The 22,292-nt window shown below is 38.7% G+C and overlaps 1 protein-coding gene across 1 annotated transcript in view; it reads left to right on the plus strand.

Annotated features, from left to right (window-relative positions):
- ADAMTS18 (ADAM metallopeptidase with thrombospondin type 1 motif 18) overlaps nucleotides 1–22,292 on the plus strand; it is a 364,329-nt gene that overhangs the window by 311,459 nt on the left and 30,578 nt on the right. Inside the window, exons 15-20 of the mRNA XM_025045377.1 lie at nucleotides 1,298–1,451; nucleotides 7,179–7,274; nucleotides 11,332–11,480; nucleotides 16,984–17,156; nucleotides 20,691–20,821; nucleotides 21,598–21,721. Coding sequence (XP_024901145.1) covers nucleotides 1,298–1,451; nucleotides 7,179–7,274; nucleotides 11,332–11,480; nucleotides 16,984–17,156; nucleotides 20,691–20,821; nucleotides 21,598–21,721 — 827 coding nt within the window. The remainder of the gene's footprint in view (nucleotides 1–1,297; nucleotides 1,452–7,178; nucleotides 7,275–11,331; nucleotides 11,481–16,983; nucleotides 17,157–20,690; nucleotides 20,822–21,597; nucleotides 21,722–22,292) is intronic.

A 22,292-nucleotide genomic window follows, 5' to 3' on the forward strand; every position in this document is an offset into this window, starting at 1 on the left:
TATGTATGTGTAGGTAAAAGCATAGTATTTATAGGATTCGATACTATCTGTGGTTTCAGGCATCTACTGAGGGTCTTGGAATGTATCTCCCGTGGCTAAGAGGCCCTACTGCATTTTATTTTTCACCTGTACCACTGAGTATTATTTGCAAATGTTTACAGAATCAGCAATACACACAGCACAGGCAAAGCTGATTAAATGTAAGGATGTCTAACCAAATGATGTCCCAAAAGATAGTGAAAAATTGACATACTTTTTGCTAATAATAAGCTTTATCACACAGATTTTATTTTTAAATTTATGACTTGAGACCTAAAAATGATCTTTTCTATCTCATAGAAAGACATCATTAAATATTATAAATCAAGGTCAACTTAATGTAGATTGAATTTTCATCATTTATATGATGTAGTAGATTGCCTTTGGATGATGATATATAGTAACAGCAGCATGCTTGAATGCTTCCTCTGCTGTGTTATGCACTTTTTATTTTCCCGTTTGAGCTGTATAACAACTTTTGTGGGAGTCATTGTCAGAAATGAGATGTATAGAATTGGTCTTGGTTGCGTGGTTGTCTCGGACCCCCATCTGTCTGACTCCAGAGTCACACCTAACCACCATGCTGTGTAATCGCTCATTGATATCATAGTGTAATTAAGTAAAAGGAGATGAGTGCTTTCTCAGAATATCCATGCCATCAACTGATTTTTTTTCCCTCTGTATATCCCAGTTAAAACTACCTCAAGGAAATTGTTTTGCCCTTTGCCCCCATGTGTCCTTTCTCCTTATTCCTTTCAAAAGCCTTATTCAATTTTGCTTGTAAAAATTATTTGAAGTAAAGTACATGTTTGACCATTGCCCCATTATCTGTAAAAAACATAGCATGACTTTCAACTCTATGAAGACAGATACTGTCTCTTCTGGTTCACTTTTATTGCTTAGCCTAACGCTCTTCACAGAGTGGGTACTCGATACAATTTGTTGAATATTGTTGAACAAGATTGTTAGAGGTTCTCAGATAGATTTACCTTTCCCATCTCTTAGCAGACCAAGCCAGATCTCTCGGATAGCAATAACTTCCAGTACCGTGGGACCCTTTGTGGCTGTGTGAATTCCATCTTCTTAAACAGGACAGGACTCACTCTTTGGAATAAATATACATTTTAACTTTAAGCTCACACCTATTTCTTTAGCCATGTTATATTTTTCTTTCATGAATGCACTCAGAGGTATATTGTTTTATGTGGAAATATCACAGATAAGCATGGCCATTTATAAGGATGTGTTATCATTGCAGTACACCTCAGGCTGGGTGTCTGGTGGATGAGCCCAAGCAAACAGGACAGTATAAATATCCGGACAAACTACCAGGACAGATTTATGATGCTGACACACAGTGCAAGTGGCAATTTGGAGCAAAAGCCAAGTTATGCAGCCTTGGTTTTGTGAAGGTATGTTTGCTTGTGATTTGGAACTTACATTAAGATTCTGCAATGTGTCTGTGTACCTAATAGAAGTATAAACATTTGGTTTGCTAAGGCCAAGGGTTAGAGTCTGGGTTATCTCAAAAATGTCAGTTGTTTGGCACAATAATTAAGCGGCAATTTTGCCATCAATGAATTATCCAGGCTTATCCTCCATGGAGCAAGCCCGGTTTAAATACTATCTGACTGCATCCTTGGAAGAAAATTCCTCCGCTGTGGATGAAGATTTTTATCACAAGTAGTAAATCTGAGCACAATAGCTTTTACCTACTTCTCATCTCTGTTTTTGGTATTATTATGTTTATGCTCCCACTTAATGTGATACATTTAAAATCATCACCACCTCATACATACGTTCAAATGCCTTTTATGTTATATGGACACTATTGTTGGCAGCCAACTTTTTCGATACATAAAAATTCAAGATGTATCTTGAGTAATCTTCAGATATTTGTGTCAAGTCTTTCATTCAGTATTGTGAGATAGATGAGCAAAAGCAAAAGTTGAGGCTGTAGAAATGAGAGAAACACAGTTGATCAAGAACTACATCGCCGATGATCTCAACATCACTAAAAAAAATAGAATCGTTTTTAAGTTGGTTTATTTCTAGTTTCCAAACAGAAGCATGGCAATCCTAAGTTGCGGATACAGGGAAATTATGGACTTTTATAGCTCCTTTTCCCTTTATTCCTACTCTTCCTCTTTCTACTCCTCTTCTGCCTCTTCCTCTACCCACCAGCCACCACCGTTCTCACCACTGTCATTACCACCAGCACCACCATCCACCTTCTTCACCACTTCCTCACCGTTTACCACCATCACCTTCAGCAGTTGCTAAGTGACCTCTGCTCCACATGAGGCATTCTACTTAGACTTCTTTTATTTTCCTCAATGTTCACAAAAAACACATTTGAAGTGAGAAGTATCACTACTTTTTGCCTGGCGCTCAGAGAATGTGTTTAATTTGCCCAAGCCACAGGTTGAACCTAAACAAAAGGCATTGCCCACACTGATGTTAGTTTCCTTCTCTCCATTAGTTAATAAGTGTTTCCTGAACTTCATAACAGTTACCTTCGTTAGTTATCCTGTATTTCTATATTATGTTCACTCGTTGCTTTTCTGTAAATCAACTCACTTAAAAATATGTAAGTCCAGTCCTAAGAAATAATGACCATCAAATCACAGGTTTAATATGGAATTACATTTTTTTTTCTGATACAGTGTAAAGGTATAAGTATTAGAAAAGTTTATGCATACAGCATCTACAATTTTTTTGGTGTATCCTCCATGATACAAGAACCTTACTTTGCAAACACTGGTGTATGATATGTATAAATTAACAAATTTACAACTGTTTCAAATAGCCTATTAAGTTGATGCATTTGACAGAAGTAGTCATTCACTTTGTTGAAGTTTGCTACCTTTGTTTCCTGTTCACTCATTCTTAAGGGATTCGCTAGCTTATTCATTAATCAAATATTTATTAAGCACTTACTATACAGTAAATGCACAATTGGCAACGAGTTAGATTTCCTTTAGACATATAAAGGAAGTTTCTAAAATTACTATCATTCCTTCAGGATCATACATTCAGTAAACATTTGTGGGATGCCTGTTCTGTGTCAGACTGTGCGGGGCTTAAAACAACTATTCTTAAATTATAGATCTTTTTCTGGATCCACACCAAGTTTTTGAAATACAGAATCTCAGTATAATGATCTTCCCTAGAAGCAGAGCAAAGGGAAATGGAAATTCCAGACTAGAGGACTGAATAAAATAAGGAAAGGCATAGAGAGGAATGCCTGGAGGGGTAGGGAAATTTACTTAAGAGAGATTGTTGAGGTGATGAGGTAAGATGGAGAAGATGGGTTGGTTGGTGGGTCTTAAATGTGGAATATTTTTTTTCCCCCACATCCTAGCTTTTGGTATTATTCCTAAACCTACTTATAATTTGAACCATGATAACACCTCTGAGGATCATGAATAGTTCCCTGCCAGGCCCTAAGAAGGAGGTGTTTTCAAAACAACTAAATCTCTTATCCTGTTAGTCTCAACGGTTAGACCAGCTCCAGCAACACACACAAAAAGGATGAAGTTTGTTTTCAGTGTCTTATCATTATGATCCCTTTCTAACCTTTTCTCCTTAATGCCTTTTTTTCTATGCTTCCTAGAAAGGCAGTTTTGCATAGTGGTTAGAAATAACAAAAGAAAAAAAAAAGGAAAAAAAAACAGGAAATAATTTTCAAAGTGTCCTCTCAAATCAGCAGATGGAGAATATTAGCATCACCTGGAACTTGGTAGAAATGCAAATGATCAGGTCTCATACAAGGCATAAAGAATATAAATGAAAAGGTGTTACCCCTTTTCATTCCCCAAGGATATTTCAACACTCCTTTCTCCAGGCTCCATTTTCACCCTGTATGTCACCATCGTAAACTTGCGATACTGTAGTAAAACTGTCCATGTCTCTTGCCCCGGTAGATGGAGCGTGTCCGCGGTACCCAGCATGCACCTGACATAGGAGCAGATACTCAGTAATTATTTATTGAATTTTCAATGGTAACCAAATAAAACATTTCTTAGCACTCCCATTTTCATAAAGTGGAGGATTTTTGCCTCTGTCCCCTTCTCGTCTCTCTTCAAGGAAGCAGGAGTGACTTATCTGGGAGAAAGGAGTCAAATGCGAGTCGTGGATTTATTGATTGAGTAATGAGCAGTATGGAGGTGTCATAAAGTGAGCTGGGGAAGGCTGAACATGGAACAGGTTTTGGGGGACAGATGGGGAATTTCGTTTTAGATGTGTTAAGTCTGAGATGCTTTATAAAATTTGATTTGCAAAGACCATTAACATTTTTAGTATGTCAGGTTTCACATGAAGGGGCCTCTGTCCTGTGGAATACAGCTGGAGAACATGACCAAGGAGTGACAGGATGGAATAATGTAAAGCACTGAGACTCTTTCCTCAAAAATCACATCCAGGCAACATGAGATCTCGAAGTCTCTGTGGTTATTTCTTTTTCCCTTAAATTATGACCTAAGCCTAGAGAATTATAGATAAGGACAAGTTAGTCGAATATGTTGGAAAAAAAGAAAAAAAAAGAAGGAAGAACAAGCAAAAAAGTGCAAACTCTCATTTCTGTTTACTTTGAAAGGGAGCTTTCTCAGAGGGCTCTCACGGTCATCCAGGCATGCAGTTGGCTATAATTACATGTGACTTCTGTACTTCACCACAAAAGAAATGACATGTTGGTACAGCCTTATTTCACTCTGGAATCCTGTGTTTTTGTGTTCGGCCTTATTTTCCTGGTCTTCTCCGGCTGCCCCCTTTTCCTGAGCCCCGTGGCTTGGCATTGGCTGTGGAACCGAGAGCTCTTTGCTCCTCTCTGTCCTAAGGTCATGTTGGTGGCTGCCACATAGGCTCCGATGTGGCTTATGGTTTTCCCCTGGCTGTAAGAAGGAAAACAATTTAATTCTGAAAGCCTTTCTCACTGTGGCTTTAATTGTTTCAATGGTTACATCACATTCTTCCATTTTGACGTAGGCTCTTGTTTTTACTAAACTTATTGGCGTGACATTGATAAAATTAAATTAGTTTCAAGTGTACAATTCAAGAGTGCGCCACAGATTGCACTGTGTGTTCACCACCGAAAGTTAAATGATCTGTTCTTTTACCACATTAACTTGTCCCCCTCAGACCCAATATGGCAGGACAGAGATGGCGGAACCTGATTTCACTTGGTTGGAAGGCTGCCTTATGCTTTCTACCGATGTCAGTGGTGGGTCCATTTTAATGTGAAACATTTATGTGTTGCATCTTATGAGCTGTTTGGAGTTTGGGAACAATGTGGGTGGCGTCTATCTGGGGCTGTTGGCATTTCCATGCAGTGTCCTAAACATCCTTCTATTCTCCTTTGTGGGGGCAGGATTTTATGGGCTATAAGAGCAGATTCACTGTATATCTCTGATTTCCCTATGTTTTCTTTTCTCAGTCCTGTGGAAAACTTTTGTGAAATATCTCTAAGCATGTTCTTGCCATATTGTCTAACCATGGAATCTGTATTAACCGGCATGCTTGAGTAATTGGGTGCCTGGTTAATTGAATTTTCAGGGTTATAACCAGTGACCACAAAAATCATTTTGCTTCCTCTCTGGTTGTTAATATTTTCCCCCAAATGTATATGTTCACATTTCTGTCTTAGTAAATAGAATGTAGCAAACAAAATGGAATGGCTTTGATGTTTCCCAATTTTGGCACTCTATTAGTGATGTAATTCTCAAGAGCAGCTTCAGCTGTGGGAGCTGGAAGGAATCTGGTTCAGTCCCCTTACTTTATAGATGGGCAACTGAGGCCTGGAGAAGACGAGAGCTTTCTAACATCTGTTAATGGAAAATGCAGGTCCAGAGCAGTGATCAAAAACCTGGACTCTGGAATCGGGCCATTTTGAGTCCTACCTTTGCCATTCACCGGCTGCGTGACTCATGGTTTCAAAAGTGTCCGTAGCTTACTCCGTTTCCTCACCCGAATGAGTTTACCTAAGGAATTGGTTTAGTGTTCACCACTAAATGGTGTAACAGTATTAGTTTCCTAGGGCTCCTGTAAGAAATTTCCAAGAACTTAGTGACTTAAAACAACACAAATTTATTCTTGTAATTACATTGCTGGAGGTAGATATCTGAAATGAGTCTTCCCGGGCTAAAATCAGATGTTGGCAGGGTCGTGTTCCTTCTGGAGGTTCTAGAAGAGAAGCCATTTTCTTGCCTTCTCTACTTTCTAGAAGCCTCCTGCATTCCTTGACTCATGGCCTCTTCTTCCAACTTCAAAGCTGCCGGCATCCCCCTGAGTCCTCCTCACGCTGCCCTCTCCCCAGTTCTTTCTTCCTCTTCCCCACTTAAAGATCCTTGTTATTACCTTCTGGGAAGTCTGAGATAGGCTCCCCATCTCAAAGTCAACTGATTAGCAACCTTAATTCCCCTCTGCTTTATAACCTCACACCTCCAGTTTCCAGGGGTTAGGAAGATGTGCTCATTGGGAGTTGGAGGGCTGGAGCAAGGGGCGGGGACATTATTCTGCCTACTACAGTCTAGCAAGGACGTGTAATTATTTCATAGGTCTAGTGTAAAAATTAAATTGTCTCATGCTTGAGAATTACTGTAAAGATAAAGGAAGTAAGGAAAACGATTATTCACAGCATTTACCCTTGAGCAGAACCCTACAAGGGCAAGTCCTAATTTTGTCACTCTTCCTCAGGGGAAGAAACTCATTGAAAGGCTTGTATGACATGTCCACAGGGCATGCAACCCAGAATTCCAGGACAAGGATTTGAATCAGGCTTGCTTTATTTCAGTCTTGGCTTATTCTGCTTCGGCAGCTGTGGTGGCAGTGTTAGTGATGGTGATTATTAGAAACCAAGTCTCTTAGTTTCAAGACAAATGGTCTTTAAATTAGTTATTGTTACATCCCAGTCATTACTGAACACGCATGAATATGCAGGTAGCGTAGAAACTTCCTGCTTGCACATTGGCCAGAACATGATACCGGTTACCGTGCCAACACCAGCCTCAACCTCACTTGCCTCTACTTTCTGGATAATGACTCATTTCGACCAGCTGAAAATATAATTTTGGGCACAAAGACTTGGGATATTTTCCTATGTATTGTATTATCACACTGACCAGATCCTTCTTTCCTTTCAGGACATTTGCAAATCACTTTGGTGCCACCGACTGGGCCACAGGTGTGAGACCAAGTTTATGCCAGCAGCAGAAGGGACCGTTTGTGGCTTGAGTATGGTAAACTGCATACTTGTTAGTTTTTAGTTCTAGAAAGTTGATAAAGCATAGAACCCAAACTGTTTGTACTGTGACTTCAGAATAGAATTCCTTGGCTGCATATATTTTCTGACTTCTCTTTATATTAACCAGTATTATTTAGCAGCTATCATAAAACTCAATGCCAGACATAACCCAGTTGGCTCAATTGTTTAAGAAGATTTTTTTTCCTTTTTCCCTTTGTTTTCCATTTTTAGATGGAGGCTTAGGTCAAAATATTTCTATTTCAGTGAGCTGGTATACTTCATTGCACACCATTTGCCTTTTCAAACTTGATTCTGTATAGAAAAGCCTTAGGGAGCAGGTGTCCCTTTGAGTAGCAGAGAAATGATTATCATGTCATATGAGGCCTCTATTACCTCACAGGACCCATCATTGAGCTTCTAACATGCCCAATAGAGTCTCATCACTTATAGTGACTCTTATTGAAGAGTAAGCCACATCTCCATCTAGAATGTACTGGACAGTCTTTTTGTCAGCAAGTGTCTTCAATCCTAAGAGTCATTTCCATTATGGAAGATTATGGGAGATTTCTGTGTTTTGAATGAAGAACTCATATATTAGTTTCTATTTTTCTTTCTTTTTCCCAGTAGAATCTGGAAGGAAAGGTGCACTTGAGGTACCAGTAAAGTGATCCAGATTTGGGGTATTCCTTTGAAAGACTGTGATAGGGGAGCTCTGAATAATGTAAGAGCATGAGATGTTACAGGATTTTGATGTCTGCTTTTGTTGTCTTGAGGCAGCACAAGCCTGCAGAGAAGAATTGGTTGTTTAAAGTGAATTCAATTCCACAATAATTTACTGACTACTAGGTATCATAGACAGAAAACTCGGGCTATAGAGATGAATAAAACTCAGTTTTATCTCTTCAGGAATCCCCAGTCAAGTGGGACAACCTGTGTAGAAGCCAGTAACTCTTTCTTTTTAAGCATAACTTCTTGAATTGCTTTAAGCAGGCCCAAATGCATGAGAAGTGAACCTTGCTTGGGATTAGGTGTGCACTTAGAATAAACTACAATGAGTGTGTGCACCAGGACGAATGTTGGAATAACATTTATCTAACAATAAAGGCAAGATACAGACACGAAAATGAGTGTCAGAAAATGCTTTCTAATATTTGTTAAGTCGTTTATTCAACCTCTCTTAAACGATTTGCAATTTTTAGCTCTTTTAAAGAAAAACATTTTAAAAGTTGAGGCATTACGTGCAATTTTTAATCAGATGCACCTGTCTTTAGAAATCCCAATAAAGATTCTTATTGAACATGTGCACAGGAGTTTTTAACTGTGATGATGCAAAACAGTGAATTAATTGAGTACTTGAAAATGTAGGTACTGATCAAGTCATTTTTATTTTTAAAGCAAACAAATTTAGAACTGGCAACTTGAGGATTAATGGGGATTTTTTTTTTTGTTAAGAAAGCAATGATATTAAGCGTAAAAGGGATATAGAAGAAAAGATCGATAAATGAGAAAAATGAGTGCTCACTGGTTTAGGTCTAAGGTTTAAATAAATGAGAAAAATGAGTGCTCACTGGTTTAGGTCTAAGGTTTATTACATAAATACACCCGATATCTAGTTGCATGGGGATGAAAATGCCCCTGGATTAGAGTTAAGTTAATGTAACATGAGACAAATCAACCCAGGAGTTAGAAAATGGATGATGTCCTAATACTACTTTTCCTACCTCATTATTTTAAAAGACCAATATAAATACTGGGGAAAAGCCCTCAGTTGTAAGGCCAGCCTAAGTAGAAAGCATTCTTATAAGTTTTATCCATCATCACTTCAGTATAATTATTCCTCATTTACATATGTGATTCTCTGAGTCTCCCTTCACTGGGGGATGCAATTGGCTATTAAACCATAAACTCCATGAGGCCAGGGCTGCATCTCACTCATGCTGTATCTCAAGTTTCGTGCAGAGTTGCATCTACTCCATGTTTTGTTTGTTTTTCCATAACTAGAACCCAACCAAATCCTGCTCCATCCTTCTCCAGTCTTTCCCTGGTTCTTTAGTAATATTTGTACCATGAATGCTCAGTAGATATGTGAGGCTGTGAAAGCCACATTGTTTTTATCTAGATGACATGTACAAGGAAAGAAAGGTTTGTGCTTGCTCTCTGTCATGAAAGATATTTACCTGAGTCATGGCCATTCAATTTGAAATTAGAAGCAGTGCTAGAAATACATATGTATGGACAGATAAAGTTATGTGTGTATATATTTTACATTTACATGTTATATGTAGAATTTTATACATACATGTGGATTGTACATGTTTGCACATACTTATATGTTCTTGATTCCTATACTGGTTGAAAAACCCAGAGGAGACTGTCAGTATCCTAACCCAATACTGGATAAATCCTGAAAAAAAAGAAAATCAAAATAATTGAAGGGTTGGAACAGGTCTAAAAAACACATTTCTGAAAAAGAAATTAGATTAGAGGTAAGATAGCTCAGTGGGCAATTTGTCTCTGAGGTGAGAAAGCTCTGTGTCCTGTTTAGGAGCTTTGGCTACTGAATTTAAATCCATTCTCAGCTGGTTGTGTAGCTACTTGGGTATTTCTTTAATAATTTCCCTCATCCAGAAAATAGTTACTCCTAAGCTCTTAGGATTATATTAGATGCTGCACGTGACATCCTCCCTCCTCTCCCTGCCTGCACCATTTCTGGCACGTAGAGCAACTTAATAAACTGAAGCTGCTTCTCTTGTTGGCTGTTGTTATTATTTTGTCTCAGCCACTGAGCTCAGTCCAGGAGAGTCCCAGGAACTCTCCTGGTAGGGAAGATTCAGATTCATGCTTACGGTAGACAAAAATCCTCAAATGGCTGATTGCTTTTCCTCCCAAAGTTCTCAACAATGTTATATGACATGCAGTCTCTGAAATGGCAATTAATCCAAGGAAAAGAAAAATTAAAAACAGAAGAATTAATCAATACATGGCAAGAATTTGAAGATAGGAAGCAATATCTGGACCTAGACAACTAGCAACACAATAAACAGCCACAAAGCCAGATGTGCCATGGGGGAAAGGTGAAAATTTGAAAGTCAACCACCCTCCCCATAATTCTGGAACTGAACCCCCACTCCTCAGCAGAACCTGGCACCGTTTAAACCCCAACCCTTTAAACCTAATTGCAGAGGCTTTTAGGAGAGTGTGCGGTTATGCTAAGTCATGCAGAACTAGCTCATAATAAAAGCACCGCAGGAAAAAAACCACTACCAGAGGCTAATGCAGCCCCCAAGGACAGAGATGACCAGCAAAGCCTGGTATGTGTTACAAAGGACTGAAACGGAAAGTTCAGCGAAGGAAACAGTTCTCACCCTGCTTGAGCAGATCATTGGCAAATGAAAGACCCAGAGCTAATTCATAAAAAACGCTCAGAGTTCAAAGTCATCTGAGGGTCTTAAGCAGGGTCCTTTTAGACAGACAGAAGGTCAAAGGGTGTTATCTAAAAGCACAATTCACATTGACTGAAAGCTATTTAGTTTTATAGGAAATGATTTCTAGGATGGTATGGGATAAACAAAAATGTATGCGTGATTGTATCTATTTTAATGATGAGATACTCATCCAGAATCATAAATTCTGTGTTAATATCTTAAAAGCTGGTTCTCCCAGAGTACGTGATCCAAACTGTTCTCTAAGCAGCCTCGTTCCTAAGTGTTCGGAGAGGCTCGGTTGACATTCTGCCTGCTCTGACTCCGCTGGCGTCAGATGGAATCACATCTGCACATTTCACCTCCGCAGCTCACAAAGAATATAATACTCAGCCGATTGGTGACAGATGCCCCTTCTCTCTCGATGTCAGCCTTTCAAAATGCATGTGGTAAACGTGGACTAAGCGAATGTTTGTAAAGCACAGCCAGCAAAGGAATTCTATCAAGGTGTCATGCGATCTTCCACTTGCCAGCAGACTCGTTTTTCCTGTTAACATGCAAGTGTTTATGACTCCTTGCCCTTTCCTGGATGGTTTCTAACAAGAAACATGTCACATATTCTTTTCACAGTGGTGTCGGCAAGGCCAGTGTGTGAAGTTCGGGGAGCATGGGCCCCGGCCCATCCACGGCCAGTGGTCTGCCTGGTCGAAGTGGTCAGACTGTTCCAGAACTTGTGGTGGAGGCGTCAGATATCAAGAGAGACACTGCAATAACCCCAAGTAAGACTCCAGCAGAAAGCATTCGTGAGGTCATAGCCTTCAGCCTGTGACTTACTGGCTGCTTTGTTTTGCTCACACCCTGTTTTCAAATGTGCTTTTCTTCTGTCCAGTTCACAGCCATCAACTAGGGTTTTACCGTTTGCCTAGAAAGGTCGTATGCACTGGCGGGGAGGTACGGTGGACAGAAACTGAAAAACGGTGAAGGAGTTATTCTACATGTGAATATGATCAAGGATTCCAGTAATGGTCTGAGCTACTTTCTGAATCTAAATTAGGGCTATAAAGTCACGCAACAGAATGCCTGTGATATTGTGGAACAGAGAAGCTTGGCTGGTAGAGTTGTGTGTCCCTCTCAAACTGATGATCTGGAGAAAGTATGCCGATTTTTGCGCTGCAGGAATGTACATCAACATGTGTTGACAGATCTGCCTGACTTTTCAAGAGAAACCAGAAATCTAAAAAAAAAGTTGTATGTAAAATTTCCCAATTCCTAAACTATTGATGACAAATTCAATTTTCTTTGAAAAACAAAAAACAAAAGCTGAGGACTCATCAAAACATCTGCGGGTTGAAATTGGCCTGTGGGCACCTGTGGGTACCCTTTGGTCTAGTACTAGGATTCTGAACTTCAGTTAGCTCTATAGGAAAAAGAAGGTGGTTTGATGTTACTTTTATCTGCTCGAATTCCCACATGAATCATGATTGGCATGGTTATTTAGAAAGAACCAGGTTTTGGAGACAGAGCTGACTCCAAATCTTTGGTCTGCCCTTTATTAAATGTGTGACTTCGAGAAAGTCACATGAACTTTGAGCTTGGGTTTATGTACAGAATGGAGATAATAATACCCACCTCTGAAGTTTTGGGAAGGATTAAAAATTGCATCTGTAGAATGTCTGACACACTGAGGAGTGTCCAGTGGGCATTCAACAAAAGGTTCTGGGGTGCATGTGGTTTTCCTCATTTCATCTTAAACTCACCAGGAAGGAACACAGGGTCACAGAGGGCCAGCCCTGAGCAGTAGTGGGGAGAGGCCTTACTAGTGAGGGTGGGCTTTGGAAAATGCTATGGAGGAGAATGTGATGGGACATTGGAAAATAGTGGATTTAATTTTACAACATGATTTGAGTGGTGACATAGCATGGAGGGTAGGAATACACACTTAATCCCAATAACCCAGATCTTCCTGGCCCACCGCTTCCTAACTCTGTGGCAAGACAACTAACTCTCCCTGCTCAAGCATTCTCATTTGCCAAAATGGGATAAAGATAGCACCTTCCTCAACTGAGTTAATATTTATAATGTGCTTTTTATGCGTGCCTAGCAGGTACTAAACATTGCATTAAAATGTTTGGTAGATTGAGAACTAAAATAACGAAACGAGAGCCCAAGGAAATTTTTAAAATAGTAAATAATACTTCATGTGAATGCAGGCTGAGCTGGATCAAAAGGTCAATTTGTTCCAAAATATAAGAGAGAGTTAGGACATACATAAACCGTGGTTTGTTAGGGGCTTTTTGGGATATCTCAGACTAATATAACATTTCTCAACGTTGGCACTACTAACATTTTAAGGTGGAAATTTTTTTTTTTTGTAGGGGTTGGTCCTGTGCATAGCAGGATGTTTAGCAGCATCCCTAGTCTCTACCCACTAGAAGCCAGTAGGAGGACTCTTGTTCCCACCAAGCCTCCAAGTTGTGACAACCAAAACTGTCTCCAGACATTGCCAAAAGTCCTGTAGGGGGCAAAGTCCTCCCCAGTTGAGACTTACTACTCTGATCAGACCCAGTAATTATGTATAATTGTAGGGAGGTTTATGATGCAGTTACAATTTAAACCAGATTATTAAAACCACTCTCCTGTACTTTGAACATAGCCTATGTCTTGGATAGAATTGTTAAAATTCATTATATTACTTTTCATTTTTGCAGCATAGTTCATGGATCTGGTTTTCATACATCACAACATTTTACAATTGCTGTTTTCCCAAGAAATAAATAGATTACCTAACTTAATAGCTCTGCTGGTAAAGTGCATGAGTGATGCCCCCGAGATTTAAATTAAAACCTCTCCCATATCTGTGGGATTGAGAACTCTTATTATAATAGGGCATTGTTCATGGAAATACCATATTGTAATTTTAGAGATGTCTAATAGAAAAATTAATCACTAAAGTAGTTCCACTTGGTGCAGTTTTATCATTTTAAAAAGATTAAAGCTAATCAGGGTACTGTTTGCTTTAATTAAGCTTTAAGTCACAAATAAAACAAGTAATCAGCTTTCCTAGGACAATTGAATTAGTTCCCTGTTCTTATTTCACTTTATTATAGTAAAGCTGCTTTTTCCTCCTTATTTCAAGTTACTGATTTCTTCTTTCAATTTGAACATTTGGTCTATTCACATCACTCAGACTAACCATTTTTATTTTTTTGATGGTAAAAGCAGTGTGAGCTTTTTATTTCACACAATGATAGTTTTTCCAGAACATATTTTTGTTGCATCAAAAATGAATCATTTCTGGCTGATTCATGGATTTATCAAACCTTTCAGCTTCAAGAGAGTTTATAGATTATCTCGTTCTGGATGGCCAGTACCAGATACACGTGACCCTTCTTCTTTTTCCCATGTCTATGACAGACATTTTTAATTGATGAAAGCCTTATTTTCTACTGAGCCCTCAGCAACCTTCTCCAAACACTTCTCCACACATTTTTTTTCCCCCCAGTCAGGTTAGAACAGATATGTGAGTTGCAACCTGTAGTCTAATCCAGTTATTTTACAGGGGGTAACCAGGGGTGGCAGAGGGTCCCATTCATAGAAGAAACTCTTGCCCAGGTCACCAAGCTTGTCATAATAGAGTCAGACCAAGAGCCCACAGTCTTAATCCTTTGACATTTTTCTTGGTTCCCTGACTCATTACACTTAAAGAGAGCCTAGTGAAATTCCTATAAACTCTGTTCAAGAAAATAATGAAATTAAAATAGTGAAAATTAAACGTGCTAAGGCATTCTAGAACTTTCATAAAATGTTAATCTATTTAAGAAAGAATGATATGCCACTAGAGTCATAGCTTCAGACTAATAATCGAATCAAATCTCTGGCTCTTTTTCTAACCAGTAATTTTCAGGCTCAGCTGATTGTCAGAATCACCAGGTGTGCTTTTAAAAAACTGATTTCTGGCTCTTCCCCATCATATATTCTTATTGAGAATGTCTGTGGAGGGCCCAGGAACGTGTGCGTGGATGTGTACGTGCAGAGGTGTGTGTGTGTGTATTTAGCAGAGCTCCCCAAGTGATTCCAATGATCAGCCAGCAGCAAACATTATAACCATTTATAGGAAGGACTAGATAATTATGCAGAAGCAAATTATGGGTATACTTTATAATAATCTAATGTAAAGACAAAATCATGTGCCTAGACATTTCTGTTTATATTTTTGTTTCTGATCTTAACGAACTTATTACACCAAAGGATGTCATGGTAGAATTTCCTGTTAATTTATCCCAACAGTCATGTTCAGAGCTGCAAAAAAATGTACCTGTTTTGGGGGATTTGGTGGAGATGTCCAAATTCTTGCCAGTCATTAAATGTAGAAAGAATTTTAAAATAGTTACTATTTATTTGTGCTAACTTTGCCCTAGCCGGCCCTAAATTCTTTACAAATGTTATCTCAGTTAATTGTCAAAATTGCCTTCACTTTACTGATTAGGAGGATAAATTGCCTAAAGTTAAACTGGGGAAAGGCAGAGAATATTAAAATCCAGGTCTGCCCGTTTATAAAAGGCCAGCTCCCTGACCATTGTGCATTATTTGCTTCCTCTTCTAAGCCCTGGTCCTATTGCCTATCTCAGTTAAGTGCAGGCAGAGTGCAGTAGGAAAAGAATCCTGAAGAATCAAGAGATGAGGTTAGGCTCTGCTCTCTTCCGTGTGAACTTTACTCAGCAAGTTTTGTGAGCTCTACCAGCCATTTCTCACATCGCCTATAAAGTGAGGGGATGGCTATGTGAGTTTTGAGGTCTTTTCCATGTTATAGTTTCTGAGTTGAAAAAGTAACACATGGGGTCCTTTTTCCCTTTATTAAGTTTAAATAGACTAAATGAAGGTTATTTGTAAAATCTGAGTCTCACACTGAGTTTTAAATATGCCTCGTAAAGATGACCAGGAATAGTAAGGCTGTCAGATGGTACTTTAAGGTTTTTCTAAATGCTTTTTAGATAATGATTTAAGAAGTCCTCAGGGATTTGATCTAGTGCAAGGACTGCTGAATGTTTAAGTAGTTACCCCAGAATGTTTTGAAATAGAAAAATCTCATTCTGGCAGTGTGACACTTCCCGTTTCTGTTGAATCCATTTTAGCATGCTGTTATGGGAGGATTTGATAAAATATGCTGAAGCAAATCCAGGGGTGTTTTATAGCATTCTTGTGCTTCCTAAAGAGACAAAGAATTTTAAGCCCATAAATTTATTGACCTGGAGCCTTCTTTCATGTTACATGTTTGCATTGAGGTTTTGTGTGAGACGGCCCATCGTTGGGTGTTAGCCTTTTGAGAAAAATACAAAAAAGTGGGAATGAAAAGAAGCAATTGCTTTGTGCCTGGAGTAAGCTGGATACGATGTTATTGGCAATTTTCAGTGTGGTTTGTGCTCCGTTTTTATTTTGCTTTTTGATTTCGCAGCCTGCCTACCAAGATCCTAAAGAGCTTGCCATTAGATCATAAAATTATTTATGTCCTGATGGGATTCCCTACTCACAAACCCATTTCCCGTTGCGCTTGTCAAGAAAGGAGTAGGCCACCTGCAAAGTTAAAATGTGATTGTGCAGATGAAAACAAGGGAATATTTTGCCTTGGAGTTTCGAATGAATTTGAATAAAACACACAAGAGTCAGACCATAATCAAAATATCGGCTCCGTGACTGACAAAGCTGGATTGAAAACATGGCCAAGGGGGTTTTCTGCTCTTTCTCCCCAGTGTCCTGACCTTCTACATAGCAGCAGGTGCAGGGCTAACGGTAGGGAGAGGACGAGTGTTTAGAAATGGGAGAAGAGCTGGAGAGTAGGCTGGGTTCACATTCGAAGAGCTTTGATGCCAATATAGGGGGTATGTGTATTTATGTACATTAATAAGAATATTGAGGTGCATTTACAGATTTCCAAAAACTAAAATGATGTGATGAATATCAAGAATACGCTTTCATTGGTCTTTAAGGAAATTGCCAGAATGTAAAAAGTGGATCAGAGATAGCAAATAAGTTTGATCTAACACACCAAGTCCAGTTGATGAGCATTGGGCGTGGCTACTTGAGAGGGTTGTGTTGAGAGGAATCTGCCATGTCTGCCATGGGTACAAGAAGAGATGTGGCAAGTCATATGCTACGTCCTTCCATTTTCATAATAGACTGCATGCGCTATGACAGTGCTCATCTGGATTGTTCCTCCACATGTCACTGCCTGTGACTAACAGTCCTTTGATTGCTAGCATTAAAGTTCTTTGATTTTATTTTTAGGCCTCAGTATGGTGGCAAGTTCTGTCCAGGTTCTAGCCGTATTTATCAGCTGTGCAATATCAACCCCTGTAATGAAAACAGTTTGGACTTTCGAGCCCAGCAGTGCGCAGAATACAACAGCAAACCTTTCCGTGGATGGTTCTACCAGTGGAAGCCCTACACGGAAGTGGAAGGTAATTTGGTAAATATGTTTCTCTGTGGACGGTGATGCGAATGAGCAACACTGAAGGACTTACTGCCTATATGAAAACTTACAATCCCAGACCTGTCTTGGCCCATTTTTAAATTCACTTCCATAGGTTGTGTTTATTTTTCCACACTTGTTTTTTTCGCAAGACACTCCTTGTCTCCCACATCTGTAAGCCAAAGTGTTCATGTGTTTGGAATGCACTTATATTTCTAAACTTACCTTTGACATTTCAGCAGTTAAGTCTCCCAGGGATGTTAATTGAAATTGGTATGAATTAACCAGACCAAAAACTCGTGAAACCATATATGCCCCATAGAGACACCGTACTCAGTAACTGACATATTAGATGATTACAAGAATGGGAAGGCCTATTTTCAGGGTGTGTACACACACACACACACACACACACACACACACCCATGCCCATGAGTAAAATATGTATGCATATTAAGTTGTTAGTACTAATTATGACAAAGTAGTGGTTTTTATTTTACTTTATAATTTGTTTTTATTTTGGTTAAGCATCAAAACATTTTAGTTATAATATAAAAATTTAATGTACTTTCTATTACCTATGCAGAATAAGCTGCCATATATTCTAGTTGTTTCCTTTCTGTTAATTCCATTCACTCGCTTTATTAAAACTCCTCCATACTCTCTTGAAAAAGGATAACCATGAATTCCAAGTACAAATGTGTAAAATAGAGACTAAATTTAATGACAGTTCATGGGAAATAAGACTCAGGACTGTTCCTGTGCAAAAACACCTGGAGTCCCTGGCCTAGAAGAACTCTTTCTACGCTGTTCCTGTGCAAAAACAACGCACCTATGTTATCCATAATCACAGAGGAGCTAATGTAATTAGAGGCATAATTCTAACAGGTGGGACCTCAGATCAAAGAAGATGATAGCACAGCTTTGCTCAGCACCAGACCAGCCACTGCAGGAGCATTGATCTGCTTCTAGATCATGAATACCCAAAACACAGATCAAGATGACACAAAAATTCTAAAATCTGTGTCTTAGGTGGAAACACTGAGGGATCTATATAGATATTTCCTATAGAAATGAAATTAGTTCCCTGCAAAAATTCAAAGAGCTATCGAATAGAAGGGATATTTATATTTATTTGGAATAGCTTCAGTGAATACAGCTAATTCAAGGACTAAGAACTTCCTAGCCATATCTCCTCCTCAGAGAGAACCTTCCTTGCCGTCCTATCCAAAATATCCTTTTTTCATATGTTCCTTTGAACCCTTAACCTGCTTTATTCTTCATAGCTCTTCTCAGCACGTGAATTTATATTATACAGTCACTTATTTATTACCTTTCTCGCCACTAGAATTTAGGTTCCACAGGGACAAAACCTTTGTCCATTTTGAGTATGCTTGTATCTCCAATACCTAAGAACAGCACTTAGCACATATTTATACTTTAAAAGGAATAAATATCCATAATGGAAGTATGTATGTCCTTTAGGAGTTGTAAGCTCCCCATCACTTGGGGCGTTCTATCAGGAACTGAGTAGCTGCCTAGAAAGGATACTATACAACAGGATCAGTGGACAGTTTGATAGAATAGCTGCAGTTGCTTTTGCTTCTCACATTTAAAGATTTATTCTCTCTTGGTGGTACTCTCCCATAATTCCATGTTTCTTATCCATGGTTCTTTCTCCAAGACACTGTTGTCCTTCCTTTCACTTCCCCTTTTGTTCTTTGCTTTGTCTTCTTGGATATTTGGCCTTTCCCTCTTTACATCTTTCATTCAAATATAGTGTTTGTGGAATCTGTTAATAGATCATTATCATCCTTTATATAGATTCTGTGTTGAATACATAAGGGGAAAATTAAGCCAATCCGTTTTGTAACTTGCAAAATGTTTTTGGTTTCGAAGTTCTTTCACTAATTTTTTTGGAGTTTTTACTAAGTCGGGAGGCTGCCATTTCATTCGCTGACTCACCAGATGTTTGCTGAGCAGCATAGACTGCATGGCAGACCCCCTGCTAGATGCGGAGGAAACTACATCGAATCAAACAGAGACCCCGACCTTAAGATCTCACATCCTAGTGGAGAGAGACAGAAAAACTAAAGCCTCCTCTTCCTTCCCTCTTCTACTCTTGGTGCTTCCTTAGAATCAGAAAAGACTGACCATGATTTCAAGGTTTTGTGACTTCATGCAGTTTGAGAAGAGCAAGGGATGACTTCTTTATGAACATAGCCTGTCTTTGTCTTACAGTAGTCATTTTTTTTTCTTCTGTGTTTCTGATGGACTAGTTAACAACTTGCCTGGGAACCTGTGCTGGAAAATTGGAACTTTCTAGAACTTGTTAATTCCTGGAAATGATGGAGAAAAGAGATAGCTTATGTATCTTCCAGCTCCCTGATCTCATGTGTAAAAATCAGCAGGTGTTAAATAAAGCTATTTAATTTTCTTTTTTTATTTCTGAGTGAGAGAGAAAAATTAATCCATCCACACTTCTGCATATTTGGAACATAATAATTAAACCTCTCGTCTTTGGCTTTGTCTTTTATCGAGAGGTTTCATGAAGCACAACGGCAAACTGTTTACACCTTTGCTGTGAGACTGTTAACAGGGCTATCACACAGCGTTGCCTACTCAGTATCATGTGAGAGATGCCACCTGGAGTCCCTGGCCTAGAAGAACTCTTTCTACTTGAGAAATTAGTATAACTTCCTTCTGATAACAAATGCTCTATAAATATATTACTTTTTCCCCTTTTGCTTGTGATACCAGAAACTTTTGGGAAACAACAATCAATAAAGATTATATTTTTTTAGTCTTTAGGTTTAGTTTTTTTGCTGCTTCTTCCTTTTCATGATATGATTCTTCTCTGTATGTTTTACAAACGTAATTTACCATCTGCCTTTTTTTTCAAAATGCCTAAATTTTTCCCTCTTAACAGATTGAATAAATACCTAAAGTAATCTACGTCCTAAACACAGATTGGCAAACTACGGCCCGTGGGGCAAATCTGACTTGCTTTTTTAAAATAAAGTTTTATTGGAACTTTTTTTTAAGTTTATTGGGGTAACATTGGTTAATACAATTATATAATTTTCAGGTGTACATTATAATTTGACATCTATATATTCTATTGTGTGTTTATCGGAACTTTAAATAATCCTTCATTTCTATATCGTCAATGGCAGATCATAGGGCCTATGAAGCCTCAAATTTTTACTGTCCAAGGAGAGTAACTACACAACCCATTGATATATGTATCATGGCTATTACTGAGGATTAGAAAGTTAAAATTCCACGTATTAATGTTAAATCAGTTTTATGTGAGTTGTTAAATGACATTCACAATTTTAAAAACCACATTCATATGTATTCATGCACGCACATGCGCCGACACACACCCATACATAAAACTGCACATATTTTTCACTTTATGATAGCATTCTAAATAAATCTAATTCATCCTTATGATAGTCATGTCATTTTCCTATGATTTCCTCTTGACCATGTCCTCTGTTGATCTCTTTGCTTCTAGAGGAAGATCGATGTAGACTGTACTGCAAGGCTGAGAACTTTGAATTTTTTTTTGCCATGTCCGGCAAGGTGAAAGACGGAACTCCTTGCTCCCCAAACAAAAATGATGTTTGTATTGATGGGATTTGTGAAGTAAGAGAACCTTTCTGCTTTGGGATGTCTGATCACGTTTGTGTTTCCTCATGTTAAATGCATGCCGTGACAAGTGTTGCAAGAGATTCTCTGTCTGGAGAAAAGTAGGCGGCATAGGGGAAAAAGGGCAACGGGTTCAAATTGGATGTGAGCTCTGTCTCCAAATTCCCCACCTACTTTCTACATGACCTCTGTCCAATTTTTTGTTTCTCTTTTACTCCATTTCCACATATATTGAATGGAGGTGATATACCCTACTTTACATAGTAGATGCAAAAGTTAAGAATGTAAATAATAGTAAACTTTTGCCCAGTGTTTGCTAAGTACATTCACTATGTTATTAGAACCTCTCAAATGTATTTTGATATACTACTGTTTATTTTTCTTTTCGGATGTCTACTTTCTCTTAATTCGGTTGTGAGCACTTTGGTCTTTTAATGGTGCGTATGTGTGTGTTGTCTAACATTTTTAAGTTTCAGTCAGCTAGTCTGAATAAGCTCGCTTGTCTTTAGTAGCAGTGGTGACTTTTTATTCCAGCTTTACAGAAGAAGGGTCTAAGCCGTAGATGAGTTAAACTTGCCTAGTTATGCATCTACTATTGACAGGGGAAGGAATTGGACCTCTAGTCAGTCAAACTCGAGGCTGTGCTTTTAACAGGAAAGCTGAACCTGTTTCCTAATGTTCTGTAAATACAGAAAACCATGGACCCCTTAGTTATTTTTAGCCACTGGCTTCTCTGATCTTTGATTTTCTCACTTTTTTCCTTTTCATCACAGCCAGTGGGATGCGATCATGAACTCGGCTCTAAAGCAGTTTTCGATGCATGTGGTGTTTGCAAAGGTGATAATTCGACCTGCAAGTTTTATAAAGGCCTATACCTCAACCAGCATAAAGCAAATGGTAAGAGCTGCTGCTGTGGCATCGCTGTCACTGCGGGGGATACACCCTTTGCTGCCGAACAAGTTCGAGTCATGCTAAATATGGTCGAGCCTTTTATTGGCTCACCTGGCACACGGAAGATGATGGCTTTCAACGCTCCTGCTAGGGAAGATAGTTTTTTTTTTTTTTAGTGTGAAGAGTTTTATCATTATGTACATCTCAGAGAGGTGTTAAACAAATGCCTTTCTACTTTTCAATGTCAATATGCTGATCAGGCTGTCATCTGCCCCACATGCATTTTAGACAAAGAACTTACGATGAAACTTTGATGATCCACACTCACATTATATGACTATTTGAAGCAATTGTGTAAACATCTTGAGTAAGATGAAACTTTGAGCCCTGTTCTCTGAATATCACTACTGAGTATATGTGGCTCTCAATTTCCTCTAGGTAGATTAAAAATTTAAAACATTTTTGAGTTTTTGTGGCCTTAAAGAGTGTCTTCTGTCTTTACTTGGGAAAGGCACATACATTTCTTTCTCTAGCGTTCCCATCACTTGAAAAATGAAATAATTGATCAGTTTCACTT

This window comes from Pteropus alecto, unplaced genomic scaffold (assembly GCF_000325575.1).
Source record: "Pteropus alecto unplaced genomic scaffold, ASM32557v1 scaffold42, whole genome shotgun sequence".
Lineage (NCBI taxonomy): Eukaryota > Metazoa > Chordata > Mammalia > Chiroptera > Pteropodidae > Pteropus > Pteropus alecto.